Source organism: Rhinolophus ferrumequinum, chromosome 17, assembly GCF_004115265.2.
Source record: "Rhinolophus ferrumequinum isolate MPI-CBG mRhiFer1 chromosome 17, mRhiFer1_v1.p, whole genome shotgun sequence".
Classification (NCBI taxonomy): Eukaryota; Metazoa; Chordata; class Mammalia; order Chiroptera; family Rhinolophidae; genus Rhinolophus; species Rhinolophus ferrumequinum.
In genome coordinates this window covers 43,636,032-43,655,071 of record NC_046300.1, presented here as the reverse complement: position 1 = coordinate 43,655,071, position 19,040 = coordinate 43,636,032, and the positions used below count along the sequence as shown (strand labels likewise).

Sequence of the window (19,040 nt, the reverse complement as noted above, 5' to 3'; positions counted from 1 at the left end):
TTTTTTTTTTTGCTCGCCACCCACAGTCGAATGCAAGCCCTATATGGGCAGTGACACTGATTGTGTTCATGGCTGCATTTATCCGCAGGGCCTAGAACTATGTCTAGCACATTGTAAGTACTCAGGAAACATCTACTGAAGAAGTGAATACACAAATGAAGGAACTTTCCCAATGTCTGGCGCTTAGTAGGTGTTCATGGGCCTCTCACTGTTCATTTCACTTTAGGCTTTTCTGCGAAGCAGGAGGGAGGGGCGGGTGGGCTGACACCCTTAAACCCTGTACTGCTTAGTCCCAAATCTACTGAAGGCAATTCTTTTTTGGATATTTATAGCAAAAGGTAAAAATCCCCATTAACTGAGAAACACTTAGCAGAAAATCATCATTTCTGGTACTTTTCAGAGACAAAATTTTAGGACAGAGTTGGCATGATGTGTCCCAAGAGGCTCTGAAATTTAAGTACATGAAATAGGGAGAGGGAAGAATATTTAAGATTCCAGGGCACCTGGAACACATTGAAAGACCAGGGGCTTGGGTCAGGCAGGCCTGAGTTTGAATGTCATTTCTGCAACCTGTTGGCAAGTGACCTTGGGTACACTGTGCCTCAGTTTCCTCATCTGTAAAATGGTGACAATACTGAAATGAGATGCAAGTCCTCCAATCTGCCCCAGAACTCAGACTGAAACTGCAGGACTGGGACTCACTCCAGCCCCAAGGGAGGTCTCTATCAGGCTCCAACCTCATGGCGGTACTTTCTTCATTACGGAGCGGAGGCCAGAGGCTTGGCTGGCTCCCCAAGATGGTAATTGTTAGGACAATTTAGGAAAGCTTTTGGGGGGCTGACAGAAAAACTGGCAGTTCCAGATCAAACAGCTAGCCATAGAGGGAGCCCATCACCAGGACATCAGAGGGACAGTTTTACAGCTTGGCCTTGCATTAACTGCAGCAGTCAAAAAAATGATTATTCCAAACCCTGGCCCTCACTCGCTCAATACGTTCTCCTCTGTCGGTAATTAGATCTCCCAGGACTTCAAGAGGATGCTGTGGGCTTTGTGCCAGCTCATACCTCCTTGAGTCTGGCAAGGGGACAGCAGGAGGTGCATCTCTGCTAGTCAGATCACGGCCACTCCCAGGCTGGTATCCTCCCCCAGGAACCCAACCTCTAGGCGGGGATGAAAGGGGCATCCCTTTGCACGTGGGGACAGAGGGAATGAAGGGAAGCTGGGAAGGGTTATGTGGAGGGGGATGGTGAAGACACTCCTCGTAACGTTGGCCAAGGTTACATTCTCTGATATCTCCACGGTCCTCAGGAGGAGCTGGGCTGTGGGTTCTAGTTGGGGGAGATGGACTGGGGGAGTCCAGCACGAACATATGCTCACACGCATGCCGTCGTTACTCATGTTCTCATTTACTTAGAATCCTTGCTAGGTGCTGGGGTTTCAAAGGTAAATGAAACTGCCGTTGTCTTCAGGAAGCATAAAATCCAAAAGTCTAGGACAGTGCCTGCCTACCCACCAGATATGTTATAGCTGCCTCTCTCAAGTGGAAATAAAATGTTTCAGCCCGTTAGGAGTTGAGCCAAAGTGTGGTAATTTATAAAGCTACCCTCACTGCTCTATGGTTTACCTCAGCAGGGATTTTTTTTTTTTTTTTTTTTTTTTTTTGCAATAGGGCTTGCCCAGGATTTTTCTCAACTGCTTATTTCTCTGGGATTGGGCCACAGTTTGGTAACCCCTTTTCTCACTGAAAAGGGGCCTCTTGGGACTTAGTCATCTCCCAGCTGACAATACCAGCTTCTGACAGACTAGGAAGCTTTTTTTCCCAACACCACGATTTCTCCAATCACATCCCAGCAAGGAAAGAGGCACAGGACTGGGCAAGTTAGGAGACCCAAAGACAAGTCCTGACTCCATCACCTACTCACTGTGTGACCTGTGCAAGTCCTCTCTGAGCCTCTGTTTCTTTACCATGAAAATGCTTATCTCCCAAGGCAGCTGTGATAGAAAAAGAGATCATGAAGGCTATCGGGCCTCGCAGATTGCCTCACAGAGCCCAAGAAATGGACATAGGGGATGTAAAACACTGAAGAGTCGGAGTCCCACGGGAACTCATCCTCGAATCACAGGAAGCAATTCTCAGGCATCCAACACGTTAGCTGAGACTCAGGTTACAGGTCACTGCCATAGGGAAGCCCTCCTTGACTGTCCATCTAAGCTGTCCCTCCTCCTGGTTGCCCTTAAAACCCTTACCCACTAGATGTTTTCTTGTTCATTTATTCCTTTATGCATTTCTTACTGGACTCCTGTAAGCTTTGTGAGGTGGGGGTCTTTGTTCACTGTTGTATCCCCAGCAGCTATAGTGCTGTATCTCCAGCACTTAGCATCAAGTTGGTGCTCAATAAATGCTTCTTTAAAGGTTGTGTGAATTTATAAATGAATGCAGTGATTCTCCGCCAGGGGGTAGGACATAACCCACAAGAGGGTGTGTCAAAATTCAGCAGGGGATAGTAAGCGGCAGGGCATTTATAGTCTCACCACTACCATTATTATTATTGATTTTCAGTTACAATCCCATTTATTCTTGAATCCCAAATGGCACTTACGGAGGCAGGAGCTCTATAGTTGTAAAGGAAGCTCTGGGTTTCTATAGGTTGTGGACTCCCATCTCCTATGGGTCTGGAAGCTGGTTCTTGAGGACCCTGCGCCAGGGTAGTGGGTGGATCAGGCCAGGTCTGCAGACCACAGTGAGGAGTTTAGATTTCATTCTAAGAGCAGTGGCAGCTATTGGGTTTTGAGCAGGTGGTGGCACAAGTTGACTCGTATTTAAGTTTACTTGGGCCACTGTGGGAAGAAGAACTTGGAGGCGGAAAGGATGGAAAAGGAAGGAGCTTGCTTACATATCCATTATTCTCATTTAATTTCCCTAACAATCCTGTAGGGAGGCATATCTAAATTCCCTTTGCAGCTATGGAAAGTGAAAGTTCGAGAGAGCAAGGGGTTTACCTGAGGTCACACAACCAGTGAGGAAAGGAGCCTGCGACATTGGGCCCTCAGCCAGTACTCCCTGTCCAGGCCCTGCCAAATGGCCCCAGGGCTGGCAGCCTCTAAGCCCCGGGTCTGGGATTCCGGGCTCATCGTTTATAGCCCATGAACCCTAGGCCAGGGACCCTTGAGAATGTTGTTGGCCTCCCACTGACAAATCAGATGTCTGCCTGCCTCCTCTCTCATATTTGGGTCCAAACTCCAGTGTGTTTTGGAGCATCTGAAAACTCCTAGGCCTCTGGGCCAGAGTCCCAGTGACATTCTGTGGGGAGCATGAGGTCCTAGGGACAACCCCTCATCCCCTTTGACAGATGGTTAAGAACATGAGGTATGGCCTCATCCAGGCCTGGGTTTTACTCCCATAGCTGGGCAAGTCCGTCAGCGCTCTGTGCCTCCGTTTCCTCATCTGCAAAGTGGGGATAATAGAGGAATTTGGGGATGCTGCTCAGTAAAGGTAGTCGACAACTTGGCTATTCCTGGAGGACTGGGCAGTACCTTCCCGTGGGCTCCTTTCTAAGTCAGATCTCCTGGTCCGCCCTAGGCTGAGCCTTGTACTGGCCACCAAATGATCTCCCACAAGGGGGCAGCCAGAGGTGGTCAGGTTCTTGGGTGGAGGTTTGGTTCTTTCCCTTGGCCATCTGTGGCCACAGGAGAGATCTACCATCGTCCTTGAGGGTCACTGCCCCCCCCCCCCCCCCCCGTGAATCATGGATTCATTAGACTTAGGATGCCCACTCTGCCCACAGTTTTGAGATTAGGCCTAACCTTTCAGAGGTACTTCCCTTTATTGGGCCTGAAGGTCCTTGTTAACCCTCATCTACCCTTAGGGGTACTTGAAAAGAGTCTGCCATAAGATAGTCTTCAACTGGGGGTGTCTGCATCCTCTTGGGAGAATCTCTAAGGGTGGGCTCTCAGGCAGTGTGACAGGAGGAGGTTTAGTTCATTTACTTTCCTCCCTGGAGGAGGTAGTGGGCTGGCTGGGGTAGGGGTGTGGGCTGGCTGTGGCTGCTCTGAGGTTCTGCACCTCTCTAGCTGGGTCCTTTGGTTTGCTGTTCTCAGGATTAAGCCCTGGATTCTTTTTAAAGACTCTGGGACTTTAAGGAATGGTGATTTTTTTTTTTTTAAAGGAAATAAAAAAGACATCATAAGACAAAAAATACAACTTAAAGAAATTTTCAAAAAGTGAAACAAAAGCAGGTGTTGGGTTTTAGCTGTTCAGTGGCATTTTCTACCCTAGGTCCCCACTAGGTCCTAACTGGTAGCTGTCAATCAAGATGTCTCCCAACTTCCTGGCCAAAGGGTGGGCGACCAAGCTCTCACATGCTCTCGTCTTGGACTTGAAGTTAATCAGGTGCAGGTGCCAGCTCACATCTGCTTGTGAGAACCCACTGTTACATTTTCAGGTATTTTGGGTTGTTAGATATAACCATTATTAGTATTAAAGGAGACAAACTTACAATTTAAATAAATTATATTTAAAAGGGTAACAAATGCCCCACACTCATCCCTTTCTAATTGTTTTACTACATGTCACTAGGCTGCCTGGCAGAAATACTACACAAGGGTGTGTTACTGCACCTCTCTTCCCACCTCCTCGGTTAATGCCATTCTGTTGGTAACACGGCAGAGCGTTTACACTACGGAAATCAGCACACACTACAGACGAGGACTCCCTCCCAACCCAGAGAGCTGGGTGCTACACATGTACCAGCACAACACAGCTTGGAATCCTGAGTGATACAGGGCCCCAAACAGTGGATGTCCTCCCACCCCACGCTCCCCAAAGGGGCATCTGTTCTGTCAGTCCTGTCACCGAGCGCTGCATGTTCCAATTTCACTCTTGAAAACAGAACGAGGTTTTCTAGCCTTTGCTCCAGCTTGAGGAGACCACTCCCATTCTGCCCACGGGTCTTTATGATGCTGCCCAGACAACTTCTGTTGCTTACCACTAGTGTGCCTGTGGACCCACCTAGGACAGGGTCTCCACCTGTGCAGAAAGGGAAGCTGAAACCGCCCCCCCCCACCTCGTCTCACCCTGCAACCCCGGCGTCGGCACCGCCGGGGATGTTTCCTTTTAGCCTCTTCCCCTCGCATCTGTTTTTAGGAGCTGTTGCCACATGCCATGCTAAACCCGCTTCTTTCACATCACATTGTTTCACGAGCCCCTTCCACGTTGCTTTATGTCCTCTGCACCCACCATTTTCCGTAATGTTCCATCAGGCACACGGAACAGCTGAAAGAGGTCTAATCACTCTCCTAATTTGTGCATTTAGGAATTACTTCTTTTTTTTTAAATACCGCACAGGGATGTGGTTAAAAAAGCGGGGCTCTGGGTTGGGAGAGCCCGAGTTCCCACCTGGTTTTGTGCCAGATTGCTGTGTGAACTTGGACAAAATCTGGTCCTCTATGGGCCTCAGCTTCCCACACCTATAATACGTTCACGAGGAGGATGATGACAGGGGCAGTTTCCATTCCCTGGGGTCTTCACGCACTGTGCTGGGTGTTCTTACTCGCACCCGCTCTTTTACACCTCACGACAGCCCAGGAATCAGTCCTATTCCACAGAGGAGTAAACCGGTTCTGAGAGGTGAAGTCATTTGCTCAGCACAACACAGCTGGGATTCGGCCCCGGGCTGCTTGCTGCCTAACGCTCAGGCTGCACTGCGACCCCCAATGCCCACCGTGTGATGGGCTCCTGGAGACACGCATCCGTACAGGAGCGAGCTCGTCTGCTCTCACATTCCTCATTTGCTCCCATCTATGTCCTTGCTTTACAGGAGAGGACTGTGGCTCCTAGAGCAGAAGTGATTGTCTCAAGTGAGAACGTTCTGGGTTAAACTATCCCGCCGCCTCCATCCATATGTTGAAGTCCTAAGTCCCAGTGCCTCAGAATGTGGCCATATTGGGAGACAGGGTCATTGCAGAGGTGAGTAGCTACTAAGTTAAGAGGAAGGGTTGGGGGTGGGCCCTAATCTGATGTGACCGGTGTCCTTATACAGAGGAAATCTGTACACAGAGACAGACACACGAGGGGGGAGACAACGTGAAGACGCAAGGAGAAGATGGACATCTGCCAGGCAAGGAGAGAGGTGTGAACAGATCGTTCCCTCACAGCCTCAGAAAAAACAAATCCTGTCAACACCTTGATCTCAGACTGGTTTAAGTCACTCAGTTTGTGGTCCTTTGTAATGGTGCCCCTAGAAACATATACAGTGGCAGGGAAGGGGTGGATGAGAGCGCTGAGGGTCTGGGGGGAGGGGTAGTGGCTGCAGTGGGGGCAGGGAGGAGGGACGTCTGCCCCCTTCACCATGTGTAGGGGTGACTTGGGGGACCCAGCCCTGGGTTGGGTCCTCACCCACGGTGCGCTTGGGCAGGCCCCTTCCCTCCTGGGTCCCAGAGTCCCATGTGTACCCTAGGATTGCTGGATGAGATGGTCCCTTAGAGCCACTAAGGGTCAGAACTGCGGTCCCATGGGTCCATGAGTCCCCCAGGCCCTTGTGCCGTCTGCTCTGACCTGATTGAGCCTATGTGTATGTGTAGGCAGCCCCAGGGAATGTTCCCTTCTGCTGCTTTGTCCAGCACATGTTTCCCAAGAGCTCATCCAATAGCCTGCCCCTGAGGCTTTTACTCCTTCATTGTCCTCCTTGAGCTCTGCTGCAAACCCTACGTCTTACTGATTGCCTATCCAGGGTTAGACACCCTGATCACACCCTACCTGCAGGCGCCACTCTCCTTCTACTTCTCTGAATTCTACTTTGCCTGCTGCCTGCTCCCTTAGTAGATGACATTCCCTAAGGACTTATGCTTGATGAGCACCTCAGGTGAATTCATTCCTCACATTTATCGAGTGTATTCTGTGATGGGAAGTGTTCTAGATGTCAGGATATAGCAGGGAACATGACAGGCACAAATCTCTGCCTTCCATGGCTGACCTCCCCCCAGGTAGGTTTTGGGACGTGTTAGCAGAGACAAGACTTCTCGATAGATGTCTCTGTCATCTGGATGTTCCCCCTCCAGGCCCAGCCTTTCTCCAGGGTTCCAGGCCTGCTGTCCTGTCCTCCAAGCTCTGAGAGTGCATAGCGTCCAGCACGAACTTTTCATCTCACCCTGACCTTGTTCTTCTCCTTGTCGACCCATCTGCACAAGCAGCTAGTTGCTGTCTTGAAAACGGAGTCTGCACTGACACCTCTCCCTCTCTCCATCACCCTCACACGTGGAGTCCTGCTGCTCGAAGCTCCCGCCTCTCCATCACCGCCTCCCTGGCCACACCCAGCCCTGTCACCTCTCTTTGGATGCCTGTCCTTCCCTCCCCGCTGTCGTTATCTTCCATCCCAAACTCATGGCTGCCAGACCAACTGTCTTAGTCACCTTGCTCCTCTGTTACAAAACCTTCCGGGATCCCTCCTGCTTCTTTAGTTAAGCCCAAACTGTTTGGCTTAACATTAAGGGTCCTCGTACGGACTCTGGAGTTGCGTGTGCGGGTTTGAATCCTAGTTCCTCTGCTCATGAGCTGTGTGACCATGGACAAGGGATTTTACTTCTTTGTGCCTCAGTTCACTTATTTGTAAAACTGAGGATAATACCAGTGATTACCTCATAAGGTCAATGGGAGGACTAAATAAGGTAAGAGGTATGTGAAGCTCTTAGAATGGTGTCTATAGTGCTTTGTTTCTTTTAATCATCACCACGACTTCTGCTCGTTCCTCCAGCCACACGGAACGATCGGCTCCTTTTACACCCCCTCCTTCTTTGCCTCTATCCTCTGCCCATACTTTCCCCTTTACCTGGACCTGGAGCACTCTTCCCCACTGCAAACCCTCCCTGTCTCTCCACACCTTGCTCAGTCCTGCCTCCTCCATGCACCCCTCCCGGGTCCTCCAGCTGGAAGGGCTTGCTTCCACCTCTCAGCTCCAGGCCATCTTGTCCAATGTTATCCCACACAAAGAGCAGAGTCTTCTCTGTTCAGAAATGGTCCCTGGGAGCATTTGCTGGGACCGTGGAAATTTCCAGGGGGCCTCCCTTAGGGGTAGAGGCTGCCGCTGGTGGGTGGGCACCAGGGAACCACTTGCAGAGGCGCTTATTTCCATTGACTATAAATAACTCTGGGTCTGAAACCACAGCAGGGGCCTGGATTGCGCCAGAAGGAGTAAGATAATCGTTGTGGGGTGAGGGGGGCCTGCATAAATAACTCACCTGCCCTGCTGGGGCCTCTCGTGTGACAGGAGGCCCTGGAGGGAGGGGCTGCTTCTCTCGCTCGACCTTTGTGGGACCCAAGCTGGTGGGCAACTGAGGGCGCCTAACGTTAGACATTAGTCTGTGTTACCCAGCAACACGTCTCACGCCTCAGCCCACTTGACAGATGAGGCAGCTGAGACTCAGGGGGGCAAAGTAATCAGACACTGGTGTCCAGGGCCCTGGGCTTCTGGGAGCCAGGCATCTATTGCCAGGGAACACCCACAGGCCTTTGGAAGCCAGTGTGGGTTCCAGAGCTGCGTGGGAGGAAAGGTTTTCTGGTCTGGGGTTTGGGGTGAGAGGCCAAGGGTACTGCCTGGGCTACAGTGGGGCCTAAGCCACCCCAAGGATTGGAAGTCACAGTGTTTCAAGGGAAGAGGGACCTCGGGTCTGGCCGTGAGCCCGCCCCTCTTCGGCCAGTCTGGTGTCTGCAGTGCTGGGTGGTAGAGACAGTGAGTCTCACAATTCTAGAACGTCTGAGCCTGGAGGAGCCACAGAGACCACCAGACCCACCCTTTTATGGGTGGGGGGCTTGGAGAAGGGCTTAGTCAATAAAGGCCAGTCAGGCCAGTCTCACACTTGCGTCTTCCCAGCCCAGCGTGTGTTCTGATACAGGTGGGTGGGCCAAGCACACGAACCAGACCGTGGCCAGGGTGCGGTGGCTGTAAAATGAACCTCCTTGACACCCCCTGGGGCCAGGCACTCTGTGTGTTTTCTCACTTAATCCATAGACCAGCATGGACCCTGGGAGCGGTATATTACCTGATCCATTTTACAGGTGTAAAAACCGAGGCACTGAGAACTTAAATAACCTGGGCCCCAACTCAGGCTTTTAGACATTCTAGTTTAACACCTTTCTCCTATGTCAGATGTTTTCAAATTTTTTCTTTAAAAAAATTTTTTTCTTTTTTTTTAAACATTACCAGATTCTTCACCATGCACACAGATAAAAAAAGGAGGTGCTCTGGTACATGGTGGGGCAGGAAAGCCAGATCCCCACCCACTCAGCATCTCCCTGTCTCCTGGGGCACCTCTGTGGAACCAGCTCCCCAAACCTTCAGTTCCCTGCATTGAGCGAGTTCTGTGGTCCATTCGGTCCCTGGAGAGTAGCTGTACCCATGGAGCTCACAGGCCATTTCCCACGCACATGACATCCTAGTTCCAGACACAGTGAATTCCTCACGTCTTCCACACACATCCTGGTTCTCGCCTCTGGGCCTTTGATCAGCTCCTCCCCTCACTAAGAATATGCTGTCCTCCGTCTCCCCACCTCCTCCTCATCCTTGGAGACCTCGCTCAGGGGAAGCCTCTCCTGATGTCGTGTCCCATCAGGCAGGGGCTGCTTCCTCCTTTGACCTTCAGCACTCTCTCTTGCTGTAATTATTTTGTCAGTTAGAGGCCGTAGATGAAGGAGGTCACACGTGCATGTTCGGGAACCAGCCTGTCTAGTACCAATCCTGGCAGGGCCCCTGGTTAGCGGTGGTGTCCCGAGCCTCAACTTCCTCATCTGTAAGTTGGGGACAGTAACAGTTCCTGTTTCACAGGGTCTGTGAAAATTCAATGAAGTATTGAGTCTCTGGTATCCCAGCTAAGTAGCCAGCATCGCAAGTAGACTGGGAGAGTCTTTAGGACAGTGCCGGCCTACAATCCAGCTCTGCGCCCCCCTTTCCTGGGAATCTTTAGGGAGCTCTGGAAAGGGAGGGTGTCAGGAGAGGGCTCCTTCCTCCTCCCCTCTGGCTGGACTGAGGCCCTGGCCCCTGCCCCTGGCTGCCATCTTTCCTACTGGATCCTGTCTGCCTCTGTCTCTGTGCCCCTGGAGCTGTCTTCTGTCTGACCCCTAACTCAACTCCTTGGACCGAGAGGGAATGTTCTGGAAGGCTGACCCTGTCCTGGCCTCCCCACGTGTCCCATGTAGAGCCATGTCACACAAACACCACTCCCAAGGAGCATATGGAACATCTGCTCTCAGAAGAGCAATGTGGCCCAAGCCTACACACAGTAGGAGCACAACACATCTGTTCAACAAATAAATATGTGTTAGCTTATATCTTCACTTGGCATGACAGAAGCAGGGGAAACAGCAGGACATTCACTGAACACCTGTATCCTTTGGTTTTGGGAGGTGGGTATTATTATCATGTCATTTACAGATGGGGAAACAGGCTTAGAGGGATGGAGTGACTTGCTCGAGTCTCAGTGGTGGAACTGAGACTCTGGAATGCTCTTCTCATTCCTTTTCTTTTCTGAGAACATGGTAGGCACTTAGTGTTTAGTGCGTATTCATTCTGCAAAGCAAAGATGCCTTCACAGAGATAGTGTCCTCTCCAAGCCTTTGTTTCCCGCTCAGGGGCTGCTGTGAGGGCCACACGAGACAATTCATTGAAAGGGCGTGGCCCTGCACATAGTGCATTACAGCTGCTGGGTGGCTTTGGGACTCAGGCATTACGCACGGTGGGTCTGTCTACTGCCCACATCCACTCCTCCTCGGGGTGTCTGACTGTGCAAAGCACCTACCAGGCCAAGCAGCACCATTCGTGGGACACGAAGTCCCTCTAGTCCTGCTGGCACCCACACAGACGCCCTTGGTCAGGGGCAGGGCAGGCCCTTTCTCTAACTGTTCTGCACCCTCCCGGACACCCCCAGGCCAGCAGGACTGTGCGCCTAGCACACGCTTGCCTGCCCCAGCCTGAGAAAATGGATAGCACATGTCAATCAACATGTGGGTTTACTTTATTGATGATTCAGAAAGACGTGTGGGTGGGATTCTGGACAGCACCCACACATGATTCGTCAGACTTTCACAGAAAGCTGTGCTTTTAAAGGATTTTTCCCCCCTTGGGGTGGGGGATGGAGGTGTATGAGCATTGCAAATCAAACATGGCGCTGACATTGTTTTTAAAAACCATAGATTCATATGTGTTGTTCAAGCCCATTGATCTGCCCAGAGAAGCTGCCTCTCTTATCTCCACTAATTTAAACCCAACTTGTCTCTTACAGTCACAGCGAGAGTTGCTGGTATAGAATAATACAACAGCTGACACTGATACAGCACCTGCTTTGGGCCAGGCACTGAGCACTTCACACATATCACTTTGACCTTCACAGCAACCCTGTGAAAGGACACTGTTATTATCCCATGTCACAGATGGGGAAACTGAGACACAGAGAGCTTAGAGAACTGGCCCAATGTCCCACAGCTGGGTAAGAAGTGGAGCCAGAATCTGACCATGACATGAGCTGGCCACTTCACTGCTGGAACATGAGTTAGAGGCCTCCTTTGCCTGGACAGACCCAGCTTATACCTTGTGTACTTATTAGCAGAGCTGTGGTTTGGCTATGATCGCTCTGTATTTGGTGCTCCTGAATCCTGCCGTCACTTCTCAGCTGCCTTCTCAACGCTATTCTTTTTCCCCATCAGGCCAAGCACTCCTCAAGGGCATGGAGCATGCCTGCTCTTTCTCTGTACCCTTCCCAGAACACAGTAGGGGACTTCCACACAGTAGGCCCATAAGCATGTGTGATTTGTGCCTCCATTTCCCTCCTTTCCCCCAGTCTTCATGTGGTCTGGGTGGACTGACCACACCCCTCTTCTGTGCGCATGTGACTCAGGTCTGACCTATCAGCCTAGTCTATCCTTTGGCCACAGGGATTGGTTCAAGAGTGGCCATGTGACTCCCAGTGGCCCAGTGAGAATCTGCTCTGGTATTTAAGGGGAGAATCTGCTCTGGTATTTAAGGGGAGAATCTGAGGAAGAGGTGCCTTTGGCACAGTGGTGGCCGGGATGGGGGGTATCAGCCTGAAGCTGCTGGGACCCTCATTGGGTGAGGGCCTGCCTGAGCATGAAGCCAACACAGAGGACAGTGGAGGTGAAAGATGGTAGGAAAAAGATGGACAAAGCCCTCCTGCAGCATTGGAGGCCCTGGATCCAGCCATGCCTGAGTCCAGAATACTCCCTGGACTTTTCAGTTACACAAGTCAGAAAATCCCTTTTTTTTGCATAAGCCAGTTTGAGATGGGTTTCTATCAACCAGAATCCTGCCAGATAGAAACAGTCAGTAAATACTGAAAGATGATGATTCTTTTGTGGAAAAGTTTCAAAGCACTTTCAACTCACTATCTCTAAATGGCAGAGAGTGAAGTAGCACAACCCTCATTTTACAGACTAGGAAAGTGAGAATCAAAGTCTCTAGCCCTAGTGATAGTCGAGGCTGGAATGCCTCCCCAGTCTTCATGCCTTCCCCTGCCCCACCCCTGCGTATATTTGGGAAGTGGCTAGTTTCCTCAGCCTCTTAAATATGTTGGTAAGTTTTTCTCCTCCAGACATTAGAACAGAGCATGGGCCACTCCCCACGCAGACCCCAGGGGTGGTGGGGCGGAGATGTTCTCACTCTCCTCTACCCACGCAGTGAACTCCCCACCTGGACCTTGTGTTTGGGAGGGCCTCAGCTTTACCGTCTGGGACATGGCTGAATCTGTGGCTGCCTTGGGTTCCCTGTCGACCCGTCAGGGCCCAGTGATCCCTGGGGAAATAGACAATGACCTCACAGTGACAAATGGAAGACCCCTACGCACTGCCTCCACACTTTCCTCTGGGCCAAGCTGGTGGCAGCTCTGTGGACGACATGGGCCCTGCTGGGTCCGAGGGGCGTTCTCAGCTAACATTTACCAACACGAGGCACTGCCCCAAGGTCTGCCCTCTTGGCCCCCCTCAGCCCCTCTCTCTCCTCCACTTGGGCAAGCTGTAGGATTCATACAAAATTAACCGGAGGTTCCGTTTCACAACACTCTGAAGTATCCAGTTCCCACCCCACCTGCTGCTGCCTCATCTTCTTAGTCCCCCTTTTTCCCCCACCGTGAACCATGCCATGCAGAGAGCATCCAGGGACCTATCTGAGCTGCCCTTTCTGACAGCCCGAGGTGCAGGTGTCAGGAAGTGAAGGGCAGGGCTGTGTGTGCCAAGTGGCTCAGGGCAGTGCCACTCTAGGCTTGGAGCACTGAAGCCAGTTGTTCCATGGGTGACGCAGGGTGTCCTGTGTCCTGTCCATGCCACACAGGGAGGGGCACCAGGGCATCCCCACCTCTTTCTTTTCCCTTTCCTTCTTTCTGTGAATGTTTTTGAGCCCCCAGGCACTGTACCAGGTGCTGGGGACACAGGGGAGAATGACAAACAGCTCCTGCCGCCAGGACCTCACAGACCATCCCAACACCTACTATCCATCCTTTTAGACTCATCGTGAAACCACCTACTCTGAGAACCCTCCCGGAAAGCACATTACCTCTTCGTTGGGCACTGTCTTAGTTAACTGCCTAATTCTTTCATGGAGAAGGGGCCCATGCATGTTGTTTTCGAAAAGAAATCTTTGGATATAATAACAATGATAATATCATTTTGTAAGTGTCTAGGGCTTACACTGCATTAAGCCCTTCATGTGGATTCTCTGTTTTAATTCTCACCACATCCCATGAGGTAGGTAGCTTTCTTATCCCCATTTCACAGATAAGGCAACTAAGACTCAGAGAGGTTACACTGAATTCTCCCAATAACCCTGACAGAGTAAGCCAGTCAGGATCTGAACCTGGGTCTCCGGGGTACTACCATTCTAGGCTGGAAGGCTGTGGAAGGAAAGGAAGCAGAGGAGGGCCGGTGGGAAGGGCAGTACCAGAATGAAACAGAACCAGTAGTAGAAGAGGAAAGGAATGGAGCTCAGATTCGGGGCAGAGGTCACTGCTGGCCTCACAGGGGCCAGGTTTACCCAACAGCTGTCACCAGAGTTGGGCCTTTACGTGGAAAATCCAACACTGCCAGGCCTGTGCCAGCAGCAGGTAGTGCCCCGGGCGGGAACAGCTTTCGATGGCTTCAAACCCCCTCTATTATTTGCAGAGCTCTTTCTGCCTCCAATTAGCTGGCTGTGAGGGGAGAGCTACTTGACGTGAGGCAGTTTCCTGCAGGGTGACTCAGAGGCTGGCTCCTCGCTCATGTCAGCAGATTGGGGGTGGGGGGGTGGGGGCGTCAGGAATGGCCACGGTCAACCTGAGGCCCTGTCTGGAGCAAGCATTTCTTAAATCAGAAGAGGGCCGGACAGGTGGGACAACTGCTGAACATGAGAGAGCATATATAGGAAAGTCCACAGGTGGCCCCACCTTTCTCTGAGAGCGTCTTCACAGGACTGTGCCCAGGAGTACATGCTTGGCTCCGGGCCGAGGGGACACCTGGGGGTGGTGTCTGTCAGAGCTGCGTTCAAGGTCTGCTGACGTGAAGTGTGGTGGTGACCTCGAGCCCTCACGCTCCCCATCTATACAACAGGATGACAACACCTGCCTCCAGCACACGTGTCATAAGGATACAGAACAGCCTAGGGAAAGTGCTGCACCATGCGCAGATATCTTCTGGCCCGTTAACAGAAGTCAGATGCCTCCCTTTCTGGAGAATGACCGCTTCTTCCAGAACAGTGATAATCACAGTGAAAACAACAGCAACAAGAGCTGAGCTTTATTAAGCATTTCGGTCCTGGGCACTTGGCCTGATCTAAGTAATGTTTACACCCATTTTACTGATGGGGAAATGGAGGTTTTAGTCTCTGGGGATGAATCCTAACACACAGCACTGCCCCTATGCCTGGTGCTGTTCTAAACTACTTCCTGTGTCCTTACAACAACCCTATGAAGTAGCCACTATCATCCCTATTTTACAGATGAGGAAACTGAGGCACAGAAAGGTTGAGTAACTCGCGCAGAGTCCCACAGATGGTGAGTGGCAGGGGCTGGGATTTGAACCCGGGTTGCCCAAGTCTGGGGTCTGTAGCATTATGCTCTCTGCCCCTCCCCAAACCTTTTCTAGCTCCACCTGCACCACCCCGGGAGATCCTTGTAAGGACCACTCCAGCAGGGGCTCTGGTTAATCCTACTACAAGCTTTCCTACTCCTCAGGGATCTTTCCCATCAGAGATCTCATTTGGTCCTCATGAAAAATTAGGAAGCCAAGGCCTAGAGAGGTCAGACCGTAAGCTCAAAGTCATACACACAGTTGGCAGGAGGCAGCGCACCAGTCAGAGCTGTCACTATTCTTTCCATTTTACAGATGAGAAAACTGAGTCCCCTTTATTTTTCACAGAATGCCCAACTTCTTGCAATACACTATTATTCTGTGGAATCCTAAGAAATGCTGCTATACGCCATGCTACATGCTTTCCCTTCTCTTTCCTCCATAGCCAAGTTCAAACACCTCCTCCTCCAGGAAGCCTTCTCTGACCTTCACTGCCCACCCACCTCCCCTCCCCTCTGAGTTCTAGGGCTCTTGCTGTACTTGGTTTAGATTACCTGCTGTTTTGTTTGCTCAGATTTCTGAGCTGCTCCTGTGGGCTGGAGACTCAGTGGCCATGTCTCAGGTTTTTATGGACAGTTATCTACCCTGCTTTGTACCAGGCAACAGGCTGGATGCTGGAAGTACAGAGTGGAGCAGGACAGGATTTATGCCCTCAGGAAGCTCATGCTTCCTCCAGCGGGGTCACAATGAGTTAACTGGTAATGGTCCTGCACGGTGCTAGAGCTTAGTCATGAGTGCCTCGATTTCCCAGGTCTGAGAGCCTGTTAGGTGGGAGGGGAGGGTAGATTTCCTAACCTGGGGTCCACGGCCTGGCTTCGAGGGGCTCTGGGAGGAACACACTGATGGTGTGAGCCACATCTGTTGCAGGTAGGTGGATGTTTTTCTGGGGAGAAGGGTCACAGCTGCCATCAGGGTCCCCATAGGGTCTGGGGCCCAGAGACACTTAAGAATTCCTGACTCAAGAGAATCTCCTGGAACCACTCATGAGGAAAAGATCACTGGGGCCCAAGAGCCCCCTGGCAGAGACCGCTCTCTTCTCAGGGCCACATGTGGCCGTTCTTAAGCCCTGAGCTAGAATCACACAGTGAAGGAAGGATGTTTCCTCTATTCCCACCCTTCCCACCAAAACACAACCAAACAATGCCAAGAAAGAAAAGGTGTTTCTAAACTTCTGCCCAGGCTCAGCGACAGGAGCCAGTCTGGGAAGAAGGACTAGGCTTAGCTCTTCCCACCTGACCTAAGAGAAGAGGGCCCCGGATGAAGAGAGACCCAGATGCAGTGGGGTGCAGGCACAGACAACCACTAGATATACCGGCAGCCCCAGGTGAGCAGCTGGGCCCAGAGAAAGCAGCCTCATTAGGAAATGCATTCAGGGCTCGTGCCCAGCCGTGCCCAGGGCGTGGGGAGTGGGGTTAGGAGATGGCATGAGCGGGACCTCCGGCCTCAGATTTGTCCTCTGTCATACGGGGAGGAGGATTCAGATGCTGCCCGCCCTCCAGGTTGTGGTCTACACCAGGGAGAGGAAATCAGGATAATATGTCTGCCACATATTGAGTGTTTACTGTATGCTCGGGCCTCCACTAGGCACTGTGAGGTAGGCATTGGCCCCACTTTCCAGAGGAAGAAACTGAGGCTTGGTGCAGCCTCTTTGCACAAATTTACAGGATTGGGGCGTGCTGGGGCAAGGCCTCATACCCATGTTTTTGGGGTTCATGTAGGGAACTCTTCTCCCTTACAGTGGGGGGAAGGTAACTGTGGGGTTGGGGATCCAAACTGAGCTTGGTGCCCGAGCTGGGCTGGGGTCTCTCCTTTGTGCTTCACGGCCAATGACTGAGCTTTGGTCCCCTCCAGAGGAGCTCCCAGGAGGCTAACAGCCTCTCTCTGGAGATCCCAGGCCTGCTTATTCTGGTGGTTGCAAGAGCGTCCCACACTCAAGGGCAAGACTCACAGGGGCATCTGCCACCCTATCTTCCTGCTGGCCCCGTCTGCCCGGCAGCTCCATGGCCTGCTGCTGCCCCAGACCTCGGAGTCCCCAGTCAGAGCCTGCATTTGGGACAACGGGACACGACCCAGCCCCCTGGCAGAGGTTGGGGAGCTGGAATTGGCTGCATGGTGGTAATGCTGTGGTTCCATGCTCGAGTCCAGACAAGGGGATCTGGGAGCTGGAGGCCAGGGGCTGGCTGGCTGGACCCCCGTTTCCAACCACTGTAAATGGGGTGGGGGAAGCAGGAGCCCTTCCTGAGCCTGGACGCAGGAAAGCAAGGCCTGGTTCCTCTTCTGGCCCCTCAGGTCTCCCTCCCGGCCCAGTCTTGGAGACTGGGTGCCTCCCAGGTTTCCAGGATGATGAGCCCACTCCCTTGGCGGATGTGGCGCAGTTTGGCATCTGGTTTCCAGAACACAGCCTTGACTCAGCTCTGTTCCCGTGGTTCTCTCTGCAGGGGCCTTGCGCCAGATCCCAACCCATAATGGGGAGAAAACGGAAGAAGCCCCGTCCCCTGACCCTCAGCTAGAACACACTAGAATGGCCATACTGGCATTTCAGCCCACGTCTGAGATAGTCCTGTGGTTAAAAGTTAAGAATACTGCCCCTGGAGCCAACTCAGATGGCAGTGGCCAGGGCTGCAGCCCTGGGTTTGAGTCTCCCACACCTACCTTCAACAGGTGAGGTTTTGAGGCGCCGGCAGATGGCTTCAGTGTCCCCGTAAGTCTCCTTGATCTTGACCACGGCCTCGGTGCCCCGCAGCTCCATGAGGGAGCGGAGCTCCTCCAGCGTGCACCCAAAGTCGCCCCCATGGCTCGACTCGTTTCTTTGGTTTTTGGAGTAAAAGTCGCTGTTGGTCATGTCACCCATGTTTGCCACAGGCCCTGCTCGGGGTCGGCCCGAGGGGCAGTGCTGCACAGGAGGCTGACGGCTGATGGCTCGGTGGGGTTGTCCTCAGCACGACCTCACTGGACAGCTGTGGCTCCTGGTGGCCGACTCCGGGTCCCGGGGGGACAAGTGGCCCAGGTGGGCTGATGACAGCGGTGGTGAACTCCAAAAGGTATCCCCGGGAATGGGGAGAGGTCCAGGGGCTGGAGGGGCTCAGGGCTGTAGACCCAGTAGTCTCCATTCAGCGGCGCCCATGCTGCTCCCTGGAGCTGCCATCTACATGGTCAGGGGCGGTGGCTCCTGTGGGGGAAGCACAGAGTGGTGACAAGGGTCAGGCCCTGCCGGCCTCCTGGGACAGGCGCTCACGAAGGCCCGTGTACGTGTGCATGCATGCTCACCCACGTAACCCCCGCACACCCTGCCATGGGTGCTTTGTACGACATCCATAACACACCAGCACACAATGTAAATCCAAATGTACTGGCACTCACCTAGATACCCCACGATATACCACCCCCAAGGCACAGCCCGATGCACCTGCATCACGGACCCCAAACCCCTGATTGTCCACTGTGCTATGTAACACGCTGACTTCACAACACATACCCTGGTGCACACACACCCTCTCACACACACACAGTTTGGGGTGCCCTGCCACCTATTTTTAGGACCCACTTACTACCATATACACACAGCAATACACAAGCCCCACTTCACACACACTCTGGGTGACACTTCCTCCCCGCTGTGAAGTGTCACATGCAGTCATATATTTAACACCCCCACCTCCTTCCCTCAAAAGTACCCCCTGTGCACACACAGATCCCTATTTCCCTCACTGTTCTCAACATGTTTACACACATCCCATGCCCACACAATTTGGGGCATGCACACCCTCCCCAAGTATATATGCTCCCCGTCCACGCCACCTGCTGATATACACTGTTCTCTCCATTTGGGTCTCACAGGCATGGCGATGGGAGAAAGCCACCCCCCCGCCCCAGCAGCACCCAACCACATGAAGGAAGGCCCTCTGCTGGGCCAGAGGAGCCAGCTCACACATCACTGAGCCCACAG

General features: G+C 52.4%; 1 protein-coding gene across 14 annotated transcripts in view; it reads right to left on the bottom strand.

The window, feature by feature from the left end:
- The window catches only part of ATP2B2 (ATPase plasma membrane Ca2+ transporting 2), a 360,418-nt gene that overhangs the window by 103,316 nt on the left and 238,062 nt on the right, over nucleotides 1-19,040 (bottom strand). For 11 of the 14 annotated variants that reach the window (XM_033131470.1, XM_033131472.1, XM_033131469.1 and 8 more), the window contains one exon: nucleotides 17,747-18,263. In XM_033131470.1, the coding sequence (XP_032987361.1) occupies nucleotides 17,747-17,945 (199 nt within the window). In that variant the 5' untranslated portion in view covers nucleotides 17,946-18,263. Of the gene's footprint in view, nucleotides 1-17,746; nucleotides 18,264-19,040 lie in introns of those variants that run through there. The other 3 variants (XM_033131476.1, XM_033131480.1, XM_033131481.1) reach the window with 1 other exon arrangement.